The sequence below is a fragment of the Eschrichtius robustus genome, chromosome 3, assembly GCF_028021215.1.
Source record: "Eschrichtius robustus isolate mEscRob2 chromosome 3, mEscRob2.pri, whole genome shotgun sequence".
NCBI lineage: Eukaryota > Metazoa > Chordata > Mammalia > Artiodactyla > Eschrichtiidae > Eschrichtius > Eschrichtius robustus.
The window spans coordinates 174,465,288-174,480,110 of NC_090826.1; the positions used below are offsets into that span (position 1 = coordinate 174,465,288).

At 36.3% G+C, this 14,823-nt stretch overlaps 1 protein-coding gene across 1 annotated transcript in view; it reads left to right on the forward strand.

The window, feature by feature from the left end:
* USH2A (usherin) overlaps positions 1 to 14,823 on the forward strand; it is a 795,295-nt gene that overhangs the window by 220,784 nt on the left and 559,688 nt on the right. Inside the window, exons 16-19 of the mRNA XM_068538548.1 lie at positions 977 to 1,471; positions 2,505 to 2,774; positions 4,360 to 4,529; positions 9,264 to 9,408. Of these exons, the coding sequence (XP_068394649.1) occupies positions 977 to 1,471; positions 2,505 to 2,774; positions 4,360 to 4,529; positions 9,264 to 9,408 (1,080 nt within the window). The remainder of the gene's footprint in view (positions 1 to 976; positions 1,472 to 2,504; positions 2,775 to 4,359; positions 4,530 to 9,263; positions 9,409 to 14,823) is intronic.

Sequence of the window (14,823 nt, forward strand, 5' to 3'; positions counted from 1 at the left end):
CCGCCCAAGTCTGGAGGGTCACCTTGTCCCAGTCACAGAAGGTCCCATAGCACACTTGCTGGATCTCAACACGGCATCCTCGTCACTCTGGAAACCAAGCAATCCTGTAGATTAAAACCGTACGCTAGATGCTTAGCTATTTTTCTTTAAGCACTTAAATATGCTGCATCTGCCTACTAATATAGGGCACCCGCTGCATGATGGGCCTCTCCTCACCCTTCCCCCACATGTGGTCCCAGGAGGGAGTGGGTGGCGGCCACACTGGCATTTGTATGTTTCACAATCCTGACTTACACTCTCTGTCCCTTTCCCTTAGAGAATGGAAAGTTCCAGGCATATGCCTGATCATGTCCACTCCCCGTCATTTTTTTTCTTTTACCTCCTTTTTCTACCTCCTTCTCTCTCTTCAAATCCTTCATGTCTAGTATTGTGTGAATTCTCCGTTGCTGATAACAAATTGTCTCTACAACATAGCAGCTTAAAGCAACAATAATCATTTATAGTTTCACAGTTTCCATGGGTTGGAAATTCAGAAGAGGCTGTAGTCAAGATGTTGGCTAGGTGACAGACCTGGCCTGTGGCAGTAGTTTGCCAACCCTTGGTCTAGTGTATCAGTGTCTAAAAAACAATCTGATTACTATAAGAAACCTAGTTATTTCTGTTTCAGAGAATTTGCAAGGACTCTCTTATACCTTCTATAAAAAGGACGCTGTATCATATAAAGAACAAAACAAAAGCTTAAGCTTCTAAATATGCATCATTCCAAAAGGCATTTTTCTTATATTGTACTGCACAATAAAAGTAGCCAGTATTTGCTTCATCTCAATTTTTAAAAATATGAACCATACTTGTATTCAAAAGAGTGGATTGGTGTAGTTTAATGTAGTTATGTTATATAACAGAAAAATAATTAGAAATGTTTCCTTGCCAATTTGTGGAATGTAACTCTTTTCTTCTTTTTTTTTTTAAACTTCAGATATTCAGTACTTCTTAGACACTGCGCTGTCGCCATATACCTCCTATTCCTATTACCTCGAGACCAGCAGCTTGCGTGGTTCAACAAGGAGTGCAGCTGTCACCTACAGGACAAAACCAGGGGCCCCAGAGGGAAGCCTGAACTTAAGTTATATCAGTCCTATTAGCTCAGACTCTGTGACACTTACCTGGGCTGTACCTTCAAATCGTTCTGGTCCTATCGAGAAATATATTTTGTCCTGTGCTCCTCTAGATGGCATCCAGCCCTGTGTTCCCTATGAAGGTCCTGAAACCACTGCAACCATCTGGAATCTGGTTCCATTCACCAAATACCGTTTTGCTGTACAGGCGTGTACTAGTGGGGGTTGTTTACACAGCACCCCTCTGACAGTGACCACGGCCCAGGCACCTCCCCGAAGGCTGGGTCCACCCGAGGTGCGGAAGATCAGTTCCACAGAGCTTCATGTAGAATGGGCTCCACCGATGGAACCAAATGGTAGGAATTCAAGGCCTAGATTTCCCATTCTTGGGTAAAACATGAAGGAGAATCTGGGTATTTGGAATTGTGCAATAAGATTCTGACAACCATTTTCATTTTTATAACTGCATGATGTCGTAATTGGGAAACAATTTCTAAAGATATACTATTTGTCCTGGTTAGTAGAATAAGTATATTTCTTTAATCTAATAACAAATTCCACTCATTTAAATTGCCCCCTAGAAGGCTAATATTATCTTTGCTCTTAGTGACATCTGCCATAACACAAATGATGTTTCTAATTTGAAACTCACTTAGGAAATGCATTATATTTGACTGTGTCACAAGTTAGGGCACCCATAAGCAGAAAATTTTCTTTTAAGCAAGAAAAAGATATGAAATAGTACAAAAAATATGTATATAGGCTAGCTGACTCCATTAAGTTAATTTTGGGGCTTATATAATTGAACCCTTGGTTATACAGGCCAGCACACATTCATAGATTTTTAGTAATTTAATATCATGTACGTATGATAACAAAAGCTTTTTTCTTAGGATTTTTAAGTTACTTGATAAAACTAGGTGGAAATGAACTGTAATATTCTAATATTTATGTAAACAAGGCTTACATTAAGCAGATAATCAAATTAAAATCCCCAAATTTGAAACTATACAAATTGAAGGTACAGTGATCAAATTTCCAAAAAGAGATAGCCATTCTTAGTAGAAATTATGACCAATCATCCTGAAAAATATTGAATGTACCTATCATAAATTATAGTTATTTTGTGTTTGTACACTTTTGTGCTCAGTTTTCATTTTCCATGAATATGCTTTACAGTAATATTTCATGCATTCATGTAGCTATCAACTTCTAGTTTTTTTTTTTTTTTATAAGTACCTGTCATGTAGATTACCAAGAAAATAGACAGGTAATTGAGTCTGAAGAACAAGGAAAGCCAGGACTCTTCACATAACCTAACATCACCCCACCCCTAAAATAGCCCATTTGTCTAATAAGTCCTCTTTGTTCACCGTTTCACTTTTCTAGGCATAATTATAAGATATGAACTATACATGAAAAGACTGAGATCTAATGGAGAAACCAGGTCAGCAGAAAGTCGAGTTTTTCAGAGCAGTGGCTGGCTCAGTCCTTACCGACTTGCAGAATCAGCCAATGAAAATGCATTAGAACCTCCCCAACCAACCACAATCATCGCTGGCTTGGAGCCGTACACCAAGTACAAGTTTAGAGTCTTAGCTGTGAACATGGTTGGGAGTGTGTCTTCTGCCTGGACCACAGGAAGAACGGGAGAATCAGGTGAAGACTAATGCTTTGAACTCTACTTTGGAAACTCCTGAATGAAAATATTGCCTCAAATTAAAGTCAACAGCACTAAATACATTCAAAAAGCAAGAGCTGTACATTTATATAAACCAAGGAAATATTGAATGCATAGATTGGTTTCATAGATAACTCAAGGTCACAAAGTTCTTGCAGTAAGTTCTAGGGAAAAAAATAATGTTTTAGTTGTTATTTCAAGGGGCAAAAATGACTTAACTGTAGTTATAGTCTTTCGGAAATGTTTGTCAAAAATAGCAATTGGTTTCCAGTCCTGAAGTGGGATGGCCATATGTCCCATCTTGCTCCAAATTCAGTACAATTTATGTTCAGTGAAAGAGACAACTGTTACCAATTTCACAAATCTGTTTTTGTTTTTCTTTCTCTTTCCAAAACAAATAGTTTAGGTACCAAATTGTACCTTAAAATATAATCCCAGACATCAAAATCTGTAATTCACAAGTGTGTTTATAAGCAGTTGGCAATATGGTAAGGAAAGATGGTGAAAAGTTTTAATTTTCTTAAGATAGCTTTACTAAGGCAAATGAGATGTTTTTAATCCTCCACCTCATTCTTTATGTTATAAACACTTCAAATTTCATGAGCCCTTGACAAAAAAACTACATTTTTGTTATGCTTTGAATCTATAGGTATCCAAAGAAACCCAAGTCACGATTTAAATTGGATCTGTTAGGACTGTGGAGGGTAAGGGTAGCTTCAAGTTTGATGTCCAAGGGAATCATTTCATGAATAAAATGTGCATTGTGCTTGAGCACCTCTTAATGACTCCCAGCCATCTTGTCCAAATAATAAGGCCATGATAGCACAAGTGATGAGCCATGGCATTCCGGAAGGGGAAAGTCAAGGTCAGAAATGAAAAGTAACGGATGAAACAGCAATGCTGGACCCTCATAATCGTATGGGTCACTGGCTAATGAAAGTGAAATGAGGTCCTTTGATAATACACCTTTGGTTAGCACATTTAAAATCCATATTAAGATCTCAAGGATGGCAGGGGGAGAATGTATGTGTGTATGTCCCTGAACATTTCAATCCAGATTTATTGAAAACTTTTCGAATTTCTTCGGGGTTATTTAGAACTTTTTCGATTTCCCTCTTTCTAAAGAGTAATATTCTCCCAGAAGCTCAGTGAATTACTTCTCTACATAAGAAGTCCAATATGTCACTATGCATTGTTCTAAACTTTGAGGACTGAGACATATTCTGTTTTTGTGGCTTCTCCTTTCAAAGACATCATAAGACCTATGGTTTCCTCCCCAGCTATCTACTAGTTACCTTTATGAACACAAGCAAACTCCTATTTTTTAATTTTGTAAATGGAAAATATCTTTGTTAGTAATGTGAAGGTGGAGAACATCCTTGCAGATATAAAAATAAGTGAGTAGCTTTTATACACACCAGCATCTTCTTTGATTTTTAAAAATTAGAATATTATGTAAGGAGTGAGGTGTTTCAGAAACTAGGATAAATGTGTGAATTCAGGTTGAAAACGTGTGAATACAGCATTCATTGTTTTGGCTGTTGTTATTGTTGTTGTTAATAGCGCCTGTATTCATGAACCCTCCTTCAGTCTCCCCCCTCTCACCATACTCGCTCAATGTGTCCTGGGAGATGCCAGCAGATAATGTGACAAGAGGAAAAGTTGTGGGGTATAACGTCAGTATGGTTTCTCAACAATCACCTCAACAATCTAGTCCGGTGGTGTTTTCACAGGTATTGTTATTTTCAACTAACGACCTTTCAGAATTGAATTATGTCTTCATATTGACATTTTCTGTATTTGCAGAATGATGACAGAATTCTCATTTATATTGGGTTGGCCAAAATGTTTGCTCAGTTAATGAATATATTCAATAAATTTCTTGGTGAAAATGAAAAATATGTCTTATTTTTACTTAAAACCGAATGAAGTTTTTGGCCAACTCAATACAATCCTTAAAGGGGGCGTTCATTTCTTAATATAATATTTATGTATACAAGGCTCTAAATACTTATATCACTCACTTTTTCCTAATATAAGGGTATATGGAAATAAAGTTGGTATAAATTTGTTTCATGAAATCTACTTTTTCCACTTAGCATATATCCTTAAATATCTTGCAAGAAGCTGACATTCAGTAGCTGTGTACTATCGTATTATCTGGGTACACAATAATGATTCAACCAATCCACAATCAATTGGTATGTCTATTGTATTAATTCTCTTGGAAATCTAAATGACATTGATAAGAACATCTTATATGTACATTTTGCAGACTTCTATTTCCTAAGAATAAATTCTGAGGGATGCAGTTTATCACAGCTTATAGCAAAGGTTGTGAACATGTTCAAGGTTTGGGATATGTAGTGACATATTTCCTTCTAGTGGGTTATATCCAGCCAGCAGTAATGAGAATAATGATCATAGGTAACGGTTACTGAGGCTTTACTGTGTACATAGACTAATTCATTTGATATGTATAATAATCCTGGAGGATGAGAGGCTCTTGTTACCCTCAAGTTTATGGTGTGACCAGTGTCCTTTCTATCAGCATAAGAGTGACCAATGACAAAGACTGGCTGACGTCAACTGGACAAGTCATTCTGCATACTTGGCTGTTTAGCATCTCTTCTGAGGAAGATGCTCTTTGGAGGACATTACCAGGACATGAAAAGATCTTCGCACTTACTTGATGCCCTGTCCCATGGGCCTATCCACATTCTTCTTCCCTAGACATCCTAGTTCCTGATTTTCTAGTCTTTTTTGTTTTACAGCCATGTTCAATACAACCAAACCACAGCCATATAATTCAGGGACCCTTCCCTTTCCACACAGAATAAATGACCAGGTGCACTACCTAAAGTTTTGCCCATTGAAAGGATTTCTTTTTATTGCTGGGTTTTAGGACCATCCCTGAATGGAGATATAGAGCAGCCAGCACCCATTTTTGACTTCATTAACCACATACTAAGACAACCCATCTGCAAACCAAACCACATTTTTCTCCTCCCACAAGTCTTAAGGGTCCTCCAAGGAGTCATAGGTAGGAGCTGAGATTGAGCCAGCAGTGTCAGAATGGTGGATGACATGTGGGTTTGGATTACCAGCTTGCACAGCATATTATGCGTTCTGGCTGTTACTTGTATTATAATACTCTATTCCGAGAAACTAAGATAAGAAAAAAAAACCCCATAGTTTATACAACACATTCCAGAAATCAACTTGTTTTTATCCCGCTTTGACCAATTACTTGCCATATCACACATCTCTGTGCTTCAGGTTTTATTCATGTGTAAAATGGGAAAACAATTTCTGCTTATCTATACAGTTGTTGTGGAGCTTAAAGAGCTTGACAAATATTAGATATTGTTATTATTAGTGATTATTATTAATGCGATACAGCTACATTACATTTTATAAAATATTATTCAATGGGGCAGGAAAATATTTTTTTATATTGACAAAATTTATGTATATAAATCTTTTGTTTGTTTAAAAGTCTTTGTGGCTGAATTAAAAGAAGGATATAGATATGTCACTTTATTCTCTCTCTTATACCCTCTCCTGCAAATATTCATCTACCTAATTGTATATTCAAGAAAGTGAAATCACAAGTGGCAAAGTCAAAATTTTTTTATGTTCTCAACAATTAAATTTGTATCCACACTGACCTGAGCATGTCTTGTTATAATCTTGGTAAATAAATAGCCAAAACTTCTGGGGAAAGCCTACTGTAAAAATAACTGTTAAAGGATCTTTACCTAAGAATGTGGTAGAAGACATATATAGAAGTGGTGCTATTATCATTGTAGTATTTTAAACTCCTACAAGGTTCTTCTCACCTCTTTAAAGATTAATCCCACAAAAAACTTTCAATTAGATACATCCTTTAAGACTTGTTAAGATGAGTCTATGCACATGATAAAGACACAGTTTATCTGAGTGATGATTTTACATGCCCCGAGCTCTAGGATAAGTGTCTCTTAAAAATCATGTAATTTATAACAACTATATGTAGAGAAGAAGTAAAATTTCATCAAAATTAGTATTAGTCTACATTTTCTCTTTATTACATTTCATTTTGTGTTCTTTTAAAATTTTTTTTTAAATAGATCTTTATTGGAGTATAATTGCTTCACAATACTGTGTTAGTTTCTGTTGCACAACAAAGCGAATCAGCCATGTGCATACACATGTCCCCATATCCCCTCCCTCTTTTTTTTTTTTTTAACATTTTTATTGGAGTATAATTGCTTTACAATGGTGTGTTAGTTTCTGCTTTATAACAAAGTGAATCAGTTATACGTATACATATATCCCCATATCTCCTCCCTCTTGCGTCTGCCTCCCTCCCACCCTCCCTATCCCACCCTTCTAGCTGGTCACAAAGCACGGAGCTAATCTTCCTGTGCTATGCGGCTGCTTCCCACTAGCTATCTATTTTACATTTGGTAGTGTATATATGTCCATATATACACTATCACTCTCTCACTTTGTCCCAGCTTACCCTTCCCCCTCCCTGTGTCCTCAAGTCCATTCTCTAGTAGGTCTGTGTCTTTATTCCTGTCTTGCCCCTAGGTTCTTCATGACCATTTTTTTTTTTTTTTTTTAGATTCCATATATATGTGTTAGCATACAGTATTTGTTTTTCTCTTTCTGACTTACTTCACTCTGTATGACAGACTCTAGGTCCATCCACCTCACTACAAATAACTCAATTTTGTTTCTTTTTATGGCTGAGTAATATTCCATTGCATATATGTGCCACATCTTCTTTATCCATTCACCTGTTGATGGACACTTAGGTTGCTTCCATGTCCTGGTTATTGTAAATAGAGCTGCAGTGAACATTGTGATACATGACTCTTTTTGAATTATGGTTTTCTCAGGGTATATGCCCAGTAGTGGGATTGCTGGGTCGTATGGTAGTTCTATTTTTAGTTTTTTAAGGAACCTCCATACTGTTCATCCCCTCCCTCTTGATGTGTTCTTGAGACAAAGAATAATTTGTTTAAAAATGATTCAATTTTTTAAATTAAATAAGAAATACCTTAATGTATTTTATCTTAAAAACAATTTTATTTTCTAAAAATCTACATTAAATCCCATCAAGATTGTGCTAAATAAGATAAATCTCATAGCAATATTAAGTAAGATTTACTCATTTCAAAGTTTTATTTTTCTTAGAAAATTTTAAATCACATTGCATGAAAGAAAACAGTTTATATCTTCAAAACCTAGGTAGCCATTTTAAAATTGGAAAAAGGATTAATAATTCAGTGTTTGATGCTTTTCTGATTTCTAAATGTAATTGCAAGAAAATGGTACCAATGTTTTAAATTATTCCTAGATATTTTGAATCTCCAAAGTCACCTTTATTTCTGAAAAGTGTTATGTAAGCAATATAATTTATATTCCAAACACACTGCTTTCTAGAACTACTCAGTTTATGAAATTTTAAAGTCAGTACCCAGGCACATATTCCAAATGAATTTTATCGTACTCCTAAAGGGAAAACAAAATCTAGAAATTGACTCCAAATGTTATTAATCTTTACAGTTACCTGTAGTATTTATATTTATGGAAGATTATTTGATATGAATGTATATCAATATCCCTTAGAAAAATAGCTTTGTACTCATGCTTGCTGTCAGACTATCCATTTTAATGACTTTTTTTTCCTGAATATAATCACCAGTGGTCTTTGTATCTACAGACTAAGCAAATTTACATGGTTGCTTTTGATCAATTCTAGTTATAATGACAGGACAAGCTCTCAGTGTTTATTGTTTAATTACTTGTTTATGGACCATAGAGTCTCCTTTGCTCAAATCTGCTATTTTCATTTGAAAATGTGTGATAAAGACAGTATTTCAAAAAAAAATGTAACTGTTTGATCAATCTTCTTATGCTCAGTTGTACAAGAAAGATAATTGAGAATTGACTTCATGTGGGTGCTCAGTAATCTTTCCTTTTTTTCCCTTTTTCTTCCTGTGGCTTTTTTTTTTTTTTTTTTTTTTAAAGCAAATGATGGGATTGATTTAACGTAGTGACATCTTTCTGTACCAGCTCCATCAGCTAGCATGTGGGCATTACTGCACTGGGTTCATTTTGGCCAAGCCCCGTGGTTTTATTTGGACTTTTTCACGATAACAATGACAGTGTCACCATTCTTTATCTGTACCATCAGTGACACGAACTGCACCACCATGCTGCTTTATGAGGCAATAACTCGGTTTCCTCATTTATCCACTCAGGAACTGGATTATTACCTCATAAAGCAGTGTGATTGTACAATTATCAGTTAAATCCTAGCTTGTTGAGGCCCTTCAAAAAGAATCCCTTTTCCTAATCGTGGTTGGCAATAATTCCCTCTGTCAGAATTCCTGGAACTTTGCTTGTCAAGCTAATGTTTTTCACACTGATTATCTATTATCTGACTTTTTTTTTTTTTTTTTGCTTCACAGGTGTTGTACACTGCTAAATCCCAAGAACTGTCTTATATTGTAAAAGGACTACAACCTTATAGGATATACAACTTTACTATTTCTCTCTGCAATACAGTTGGTTGTATAACCAGCGCTTCGGGAGCAGGACGGACTTTAGCAGCAGGTAAGCAAGTTCTAAAGGACATGAAAAATATATTGTGTATTTATAAACAAAACACCTACAAAGCTCAATACCTTCTCTAGTTTGGACTTAATATTTGTCTTTTCTGCTTTCTCCTTCTCCCTCACTAACCCTGATTGCTACTGACCATGACATAGTTGAACAGAAAAAGAAACTTAAGAGCCCTGAACATTCCTGAGTTGCAGCTGTGTCATCATAAGAAACATAATTAGATGCCGAGTGACTACAGGACTCCCACCACCCTAAGTCCTAAAGGTGTCCCAACAATTGTTTGAAGTGTTTAGCAGGCTTCTTGTGAGGACTCAGAATACTGCTTCTCTCAGTCTTAACTTTTTTTGTGTGGGATTGGGTCTATCCCTTCCTGCCCCACGGAGCTAACAGCAGACATCCAGAAATTACTGGGTTGCCCTGGTGTCATATTTTGCCTTTATTGGATAGGCAGTAGTGTGTTTATTAATCTGTTTATTATGAGTATGAAGCTCCTAAGTACATAAAATTGAAATAACAACTTGTTATCAAGTATAATCTTACCAGGAAATAGTTTGTATAATTGTTTGCTTGCTTCGCTTACGACAAATTAGGTTCACACAAACTTGATTACATGTATTATTAACACCTATATAACCCAATTACTTACCATTTAGGATATTTTCAAATCAGTTTTTCTGTCAGCATCCAACAAGGCTTAGATTCCTGGTGCTCTTTAAGGAAATGTCCAGATGTGAGGAGGTTAAGAGACTCCTAGGCGAATGACAGATAGCATGCAAACATGGTTAGCTATGAAAATACTCCTTAGACCTTCTTCCTTACTGTCTTCATATACAATTCCATAGTTTTTGTCTTGTTTAATTTTGTTTTCATTCTGGAAAAGCTTGTTTGGCTCAAATTATCTTGTATCAATATACAACAAACTTCAAATATAACAAGTAATTTTGTTTCTTCAAATTGTCCACCAATGATGGGGACTTCCCTGGCGGTCCAGTGGTTAAGACTCTGTGCTCCCAATGCAAGGGGCACGGGTTCAATCCCTGGTTGGGGAACTAAGATCCCCACATGCTGCATGGCAGGGCCAAAAAAAAAAAATTTTTTTTTTTTTTTCAATAATGAGAATGACTCCAAAGTTCCAAGAAATTATGTTTTATTATCTCTGACTCAACTCTTCGTGTTTTAACATATTTAACCTTTTTGTACAAGTATTTATGGAGTACCTAGCTTGAACAAAAAACACCATTCTCCTATAAGAATATTTATTTATTTTTATATACTATGTTATTAGAGAGTTACAGAGTGTAGATAACAGGGGAAGACTCCCTGTCTCTTTTAGAAAAAATGACATAATTTGGGACTAGAGGATAAAAATTAAAAGAGGAATCTGTCCTGGGGGCTGGAGAAAGTGAAAACAGAACCCACACAAACCAAAGATTGGCCTGAGATCTAGGGGAGGATAAAGGGACTCCGATTATGTGACCGAGCAGAACTGAAATCACAGTTTCTCAGGGTTGTAAAGCATTTCAAGGTCATCTAGGGTGACTATCTAGCCAATATTAATATATCCTATGCAACATTCCTTCCAAGGGTTTGTCCGACCTGTGTGTGATCCTTTAGTGGTAAGGGAACTACACCTCTCTGGCAAATCATACCATGTTTAGAGACCTCTTTGAAAACACAATTTCAAAGGTGATACTAATCCAAAATACCTCCCTCTGGCTCCTATTGAACATTCTCCTTCCACTCCCTTGGGGGTTGTCCTCACTCTAATTCACCTTCCTCATGACATCACTTCCAATAACATCTTCAGTAACAATACCACCAGCCAAGTCTTCTCTCCTCCAGGCTGTGTACCGAGGGACCTCCCAGCTGCACCTCACATGCCCTATTTTCCAGCACTGTTAGGACAGGCTCTCTCCTTTAGATAGGATCTACTCCGTTTTTTCATAGACACAAACTAAAAGAACTGAACAGAGACATGCTGGTCCCCAGACACTAGACAGATCCTGGACGTGGAAAGAGAAAAGCAGGGAAAATGTCTATAGAATGGCATCTTCCCTGCTTAATGGACCAATGATCACATCTGTGTGAATATCATCCTCATTGGTTGCAGTAAGAGTTCCTGTGACATGGAACTCACTGCGCCCCAGTGCTATGTGCTCTTCTTCTAGTCACTGGTGAGGAGGCTTAAGGCCACTCCATCCACTGGAAGCTGAGTGGAGCAGAGCTCATCTAGGCCCTCTGAGTCCTCTCCCTGCCTCTTTATCCCTGAAAAACAGAACTTGGAAACCTCTCATAGTCTCCGAAAGCCATGAGATGTGCAAGTTAATTGACTTTTTCAAATAAGAATTTATTTGTGTATTTTAGGGGAAAATGATAAGCCAGAATGCCACAGCTTGAATTTGGGCTCTGCCATCTACTAGCTTTGTGACCTTGAGTAAATTATATGACCTCTGTGCCTTAGTTTTCCAATTTGTAAATAAGGATAACCTATTACATAGGGCTCTCCCAAGGAGTAAATACATGTTAAGTATTTAAAGCAGTGCCCAGCACAGAGTAAATCCTCAAAAAAAAATTGTTATTTTTATCAAGATTTCTATCATAACTGTTTTGAAATACTTTTATCGTCACAATGTAAATGTTATAGAATGTCTAATCAAATGTTATCGAAGTCATGCAATTTATTTTACAACTTTGTTTCCGTGACAGTATTATAACATAAGTATAACAATGGAGAGTCCTAAAACTAAGGATTGAATGGCAAAAGTAAACTGTAGGGGGCGCTAACATCGAAAAGCATCATTTTTCAGTTCTGTAAGGAGCATGTTGTTCAGAATTATGACATGCATTTCAGGATTTTGATCAAAAACTACACATTTCAAATTTGTTGTTTACAATATAGAGTTAATAATGTGTCATAACCATATTGTTGCTATGTTTTGCTGTGAATGCTCAATTCAGTAAACGCCTATTAAGGTTACTGTTTAAAGCACTGGGTGGAGGGGATTCTAATAGAATCCATTCAAAGATACTTTAATGGTGTCTGCATTAAGGTACTGACATATAACAGGTAGGATTAGCACCTTGGGGAAAAGGATAAAAGAAAGCTATGGGAATGGAGAATATGGGATAGATAACTTTGATTTAGGAGACTGGGAAATTAGCTCAGGTTAAATGGCATTTGAAATGGACTATAAAGAACTGGTAAAGATTTTTGCAGCTATTATACCATGTGTCGCTGTTTGAGGGGCTGTTCCGTACTGACGTGATGAAAGCTGAGGTTTATAAAGATGTCTCTGTCCGTATAGTGTAGAATAGATTAAAGTGTGGAAATAGAGACTGGTAGACATTCCAAGGGGGCCATGAGAAAGTAAATCAGAAAAATAGAGGGAAAGATTAAAAGAAAGGAATAGAGTAGATCAAGGAGAGGAAATCCACAGGTTAAGAAGAGGGATTGAAGATGACAGTAAATATCCTAGACAGTGGTGATGCCACTAAATATAATGCAAAACACGAAGAAAGAACATATGGGAGAAATAAAACCATGAGTTTCAGTTTGATTATCTGATGGAAACACATCCATGACGATTATAACCAGCCAACAGCAGAAAATGCAAATCTGGAGCTTAAGAAGGATGCAGGTTTTATAATCACCTGCATATAGAAGGAGCCGAAACTATGGACAATAATGTATTAGTGAAAGCAGAGAAAATACAAAATAAAAGTTTACATCTCAGTGAATGCTCACATTTTGGGAGGAAGAGGAAAAGAGGAATAAAGGGAACAGAGATGTGGTCAGAGTTAGAAAAAGAACCTAGAAAAAGCAGTATCCAAAAAATCAAGGGGAGAGAGAATTCTAGAAGGAGAATGTTGTCAGTAGGGTCACATGCTGTAGGAGAAGTAGGAAAAATGTAAACCGCAAGGAACGTGGGGTCACTGATGACTCTCTGGGCAGCACTCTGATTAACATGGTTAGAGCAGAAGCTGGAAGGTAAAAAATTAAACAGTTGCAGGAGAAGATGGGATAGTAAATTTTAAATGTGTAGTTTTTTGTCCTTTGCCAAAATGTTCCTTCTACTCAATTTCCATTAAAAAAAAAAATACATTAACTTTGTTCACATGTGAAATCCTTTCTTTTCTGAAGGAAGAATTATTTTAGCGCTCTTCTGCTAAAATGTTTATTCCTTTATCCCTTAATTTATTTTGTTAGAACTCTCTGACTCTTCATCTGACAAGCAGGGAATAAAGTCACTTACATGACAAAAGTATAAAAAAATAATTTTTGCTTGCCACTTGATTTATTATAAAATATACCATTTTCAGGGGTGTTTGGATCAGGGAGAATGGATTTGTTTTTATTAGAATACAAAGCAAACCCCAGCAATTACAGATCCAATATCCTTCTTGCCTCCTTTGTTTTTAATGGGTGAATAAGGTTTTTTTTCTAAAATTTTCCTAGGATCAAACCTCTGTGCGTAACTGATAGATATTAAGTCATAGAAATAAACAGTGAGAAGGTCAATCCTTTTGAATGGTCAACAGGTTTGTTGACCATTGTAGGAAAGGAATAAAAGTTAAGTTGTAGCTATGATTCTTCCTGCTCTGTTTATTCTAGTAATAAAGTTACAATTTGGAGGGTATATATTACTCCAGTGAATTCTAATGGCTTTGTGAGAAATTTAACTCAAGTCTAAATGTAGTTCATGTGAGTGAAGTGTCAGGAATCAGAAGAAGCCAGTGACCATTTAAAAATTTTGAAGAAGAACACCCAAATTTTGAAGTAGTAGTCAGCCTTTTTGAAGCACTGAATCACTTAAACATGTTGTTTTTCCTTAAATCTCAGTCACAGAAATCAAAAAGATACTTGTAAAGATGTATCTGCTTCATTAAAAATCTCGAGAATTATAATTTGCTCTCTTTTAAGTATTTTTTCAATTAGATATTATTAGAATTACACATTTCATCCAGAATATTTATTGCTTTACTCCTTTAGTTTTGGTGCCCATGACAAAGTCTGAGAGCTGATGTGAGAGAGGTATTCTCCCAGGAGCAACTGCATCTCCATTGCAAAATCTTGAGGAAACTGTCATGGGTGGCTTTGGAGTTGCCTCTGGGTGTATAAGGGTCATGAACTGATGGGCTGGGCACCCTTCTTGTACTTTTCTTGAAGATTACCCTTTTCATCGAATAACTTTGTACATTTCCACCCTTTGTGAATTAAGTACAAATTAAACCTTCCTTCAGAGAAATTCCTTTTGGAGATCCATTCCCGGAGGAAAAATGTCCTATTTCCTTTACCTATCATAAATTGACCTCTACACTACAAGCTTAGAAGTGACCATCTCCCATTAAGCAATTAATTAGTGGTGCATTAAGATTTTTGTCTGAATCCAAAGTAGAATGTATGGG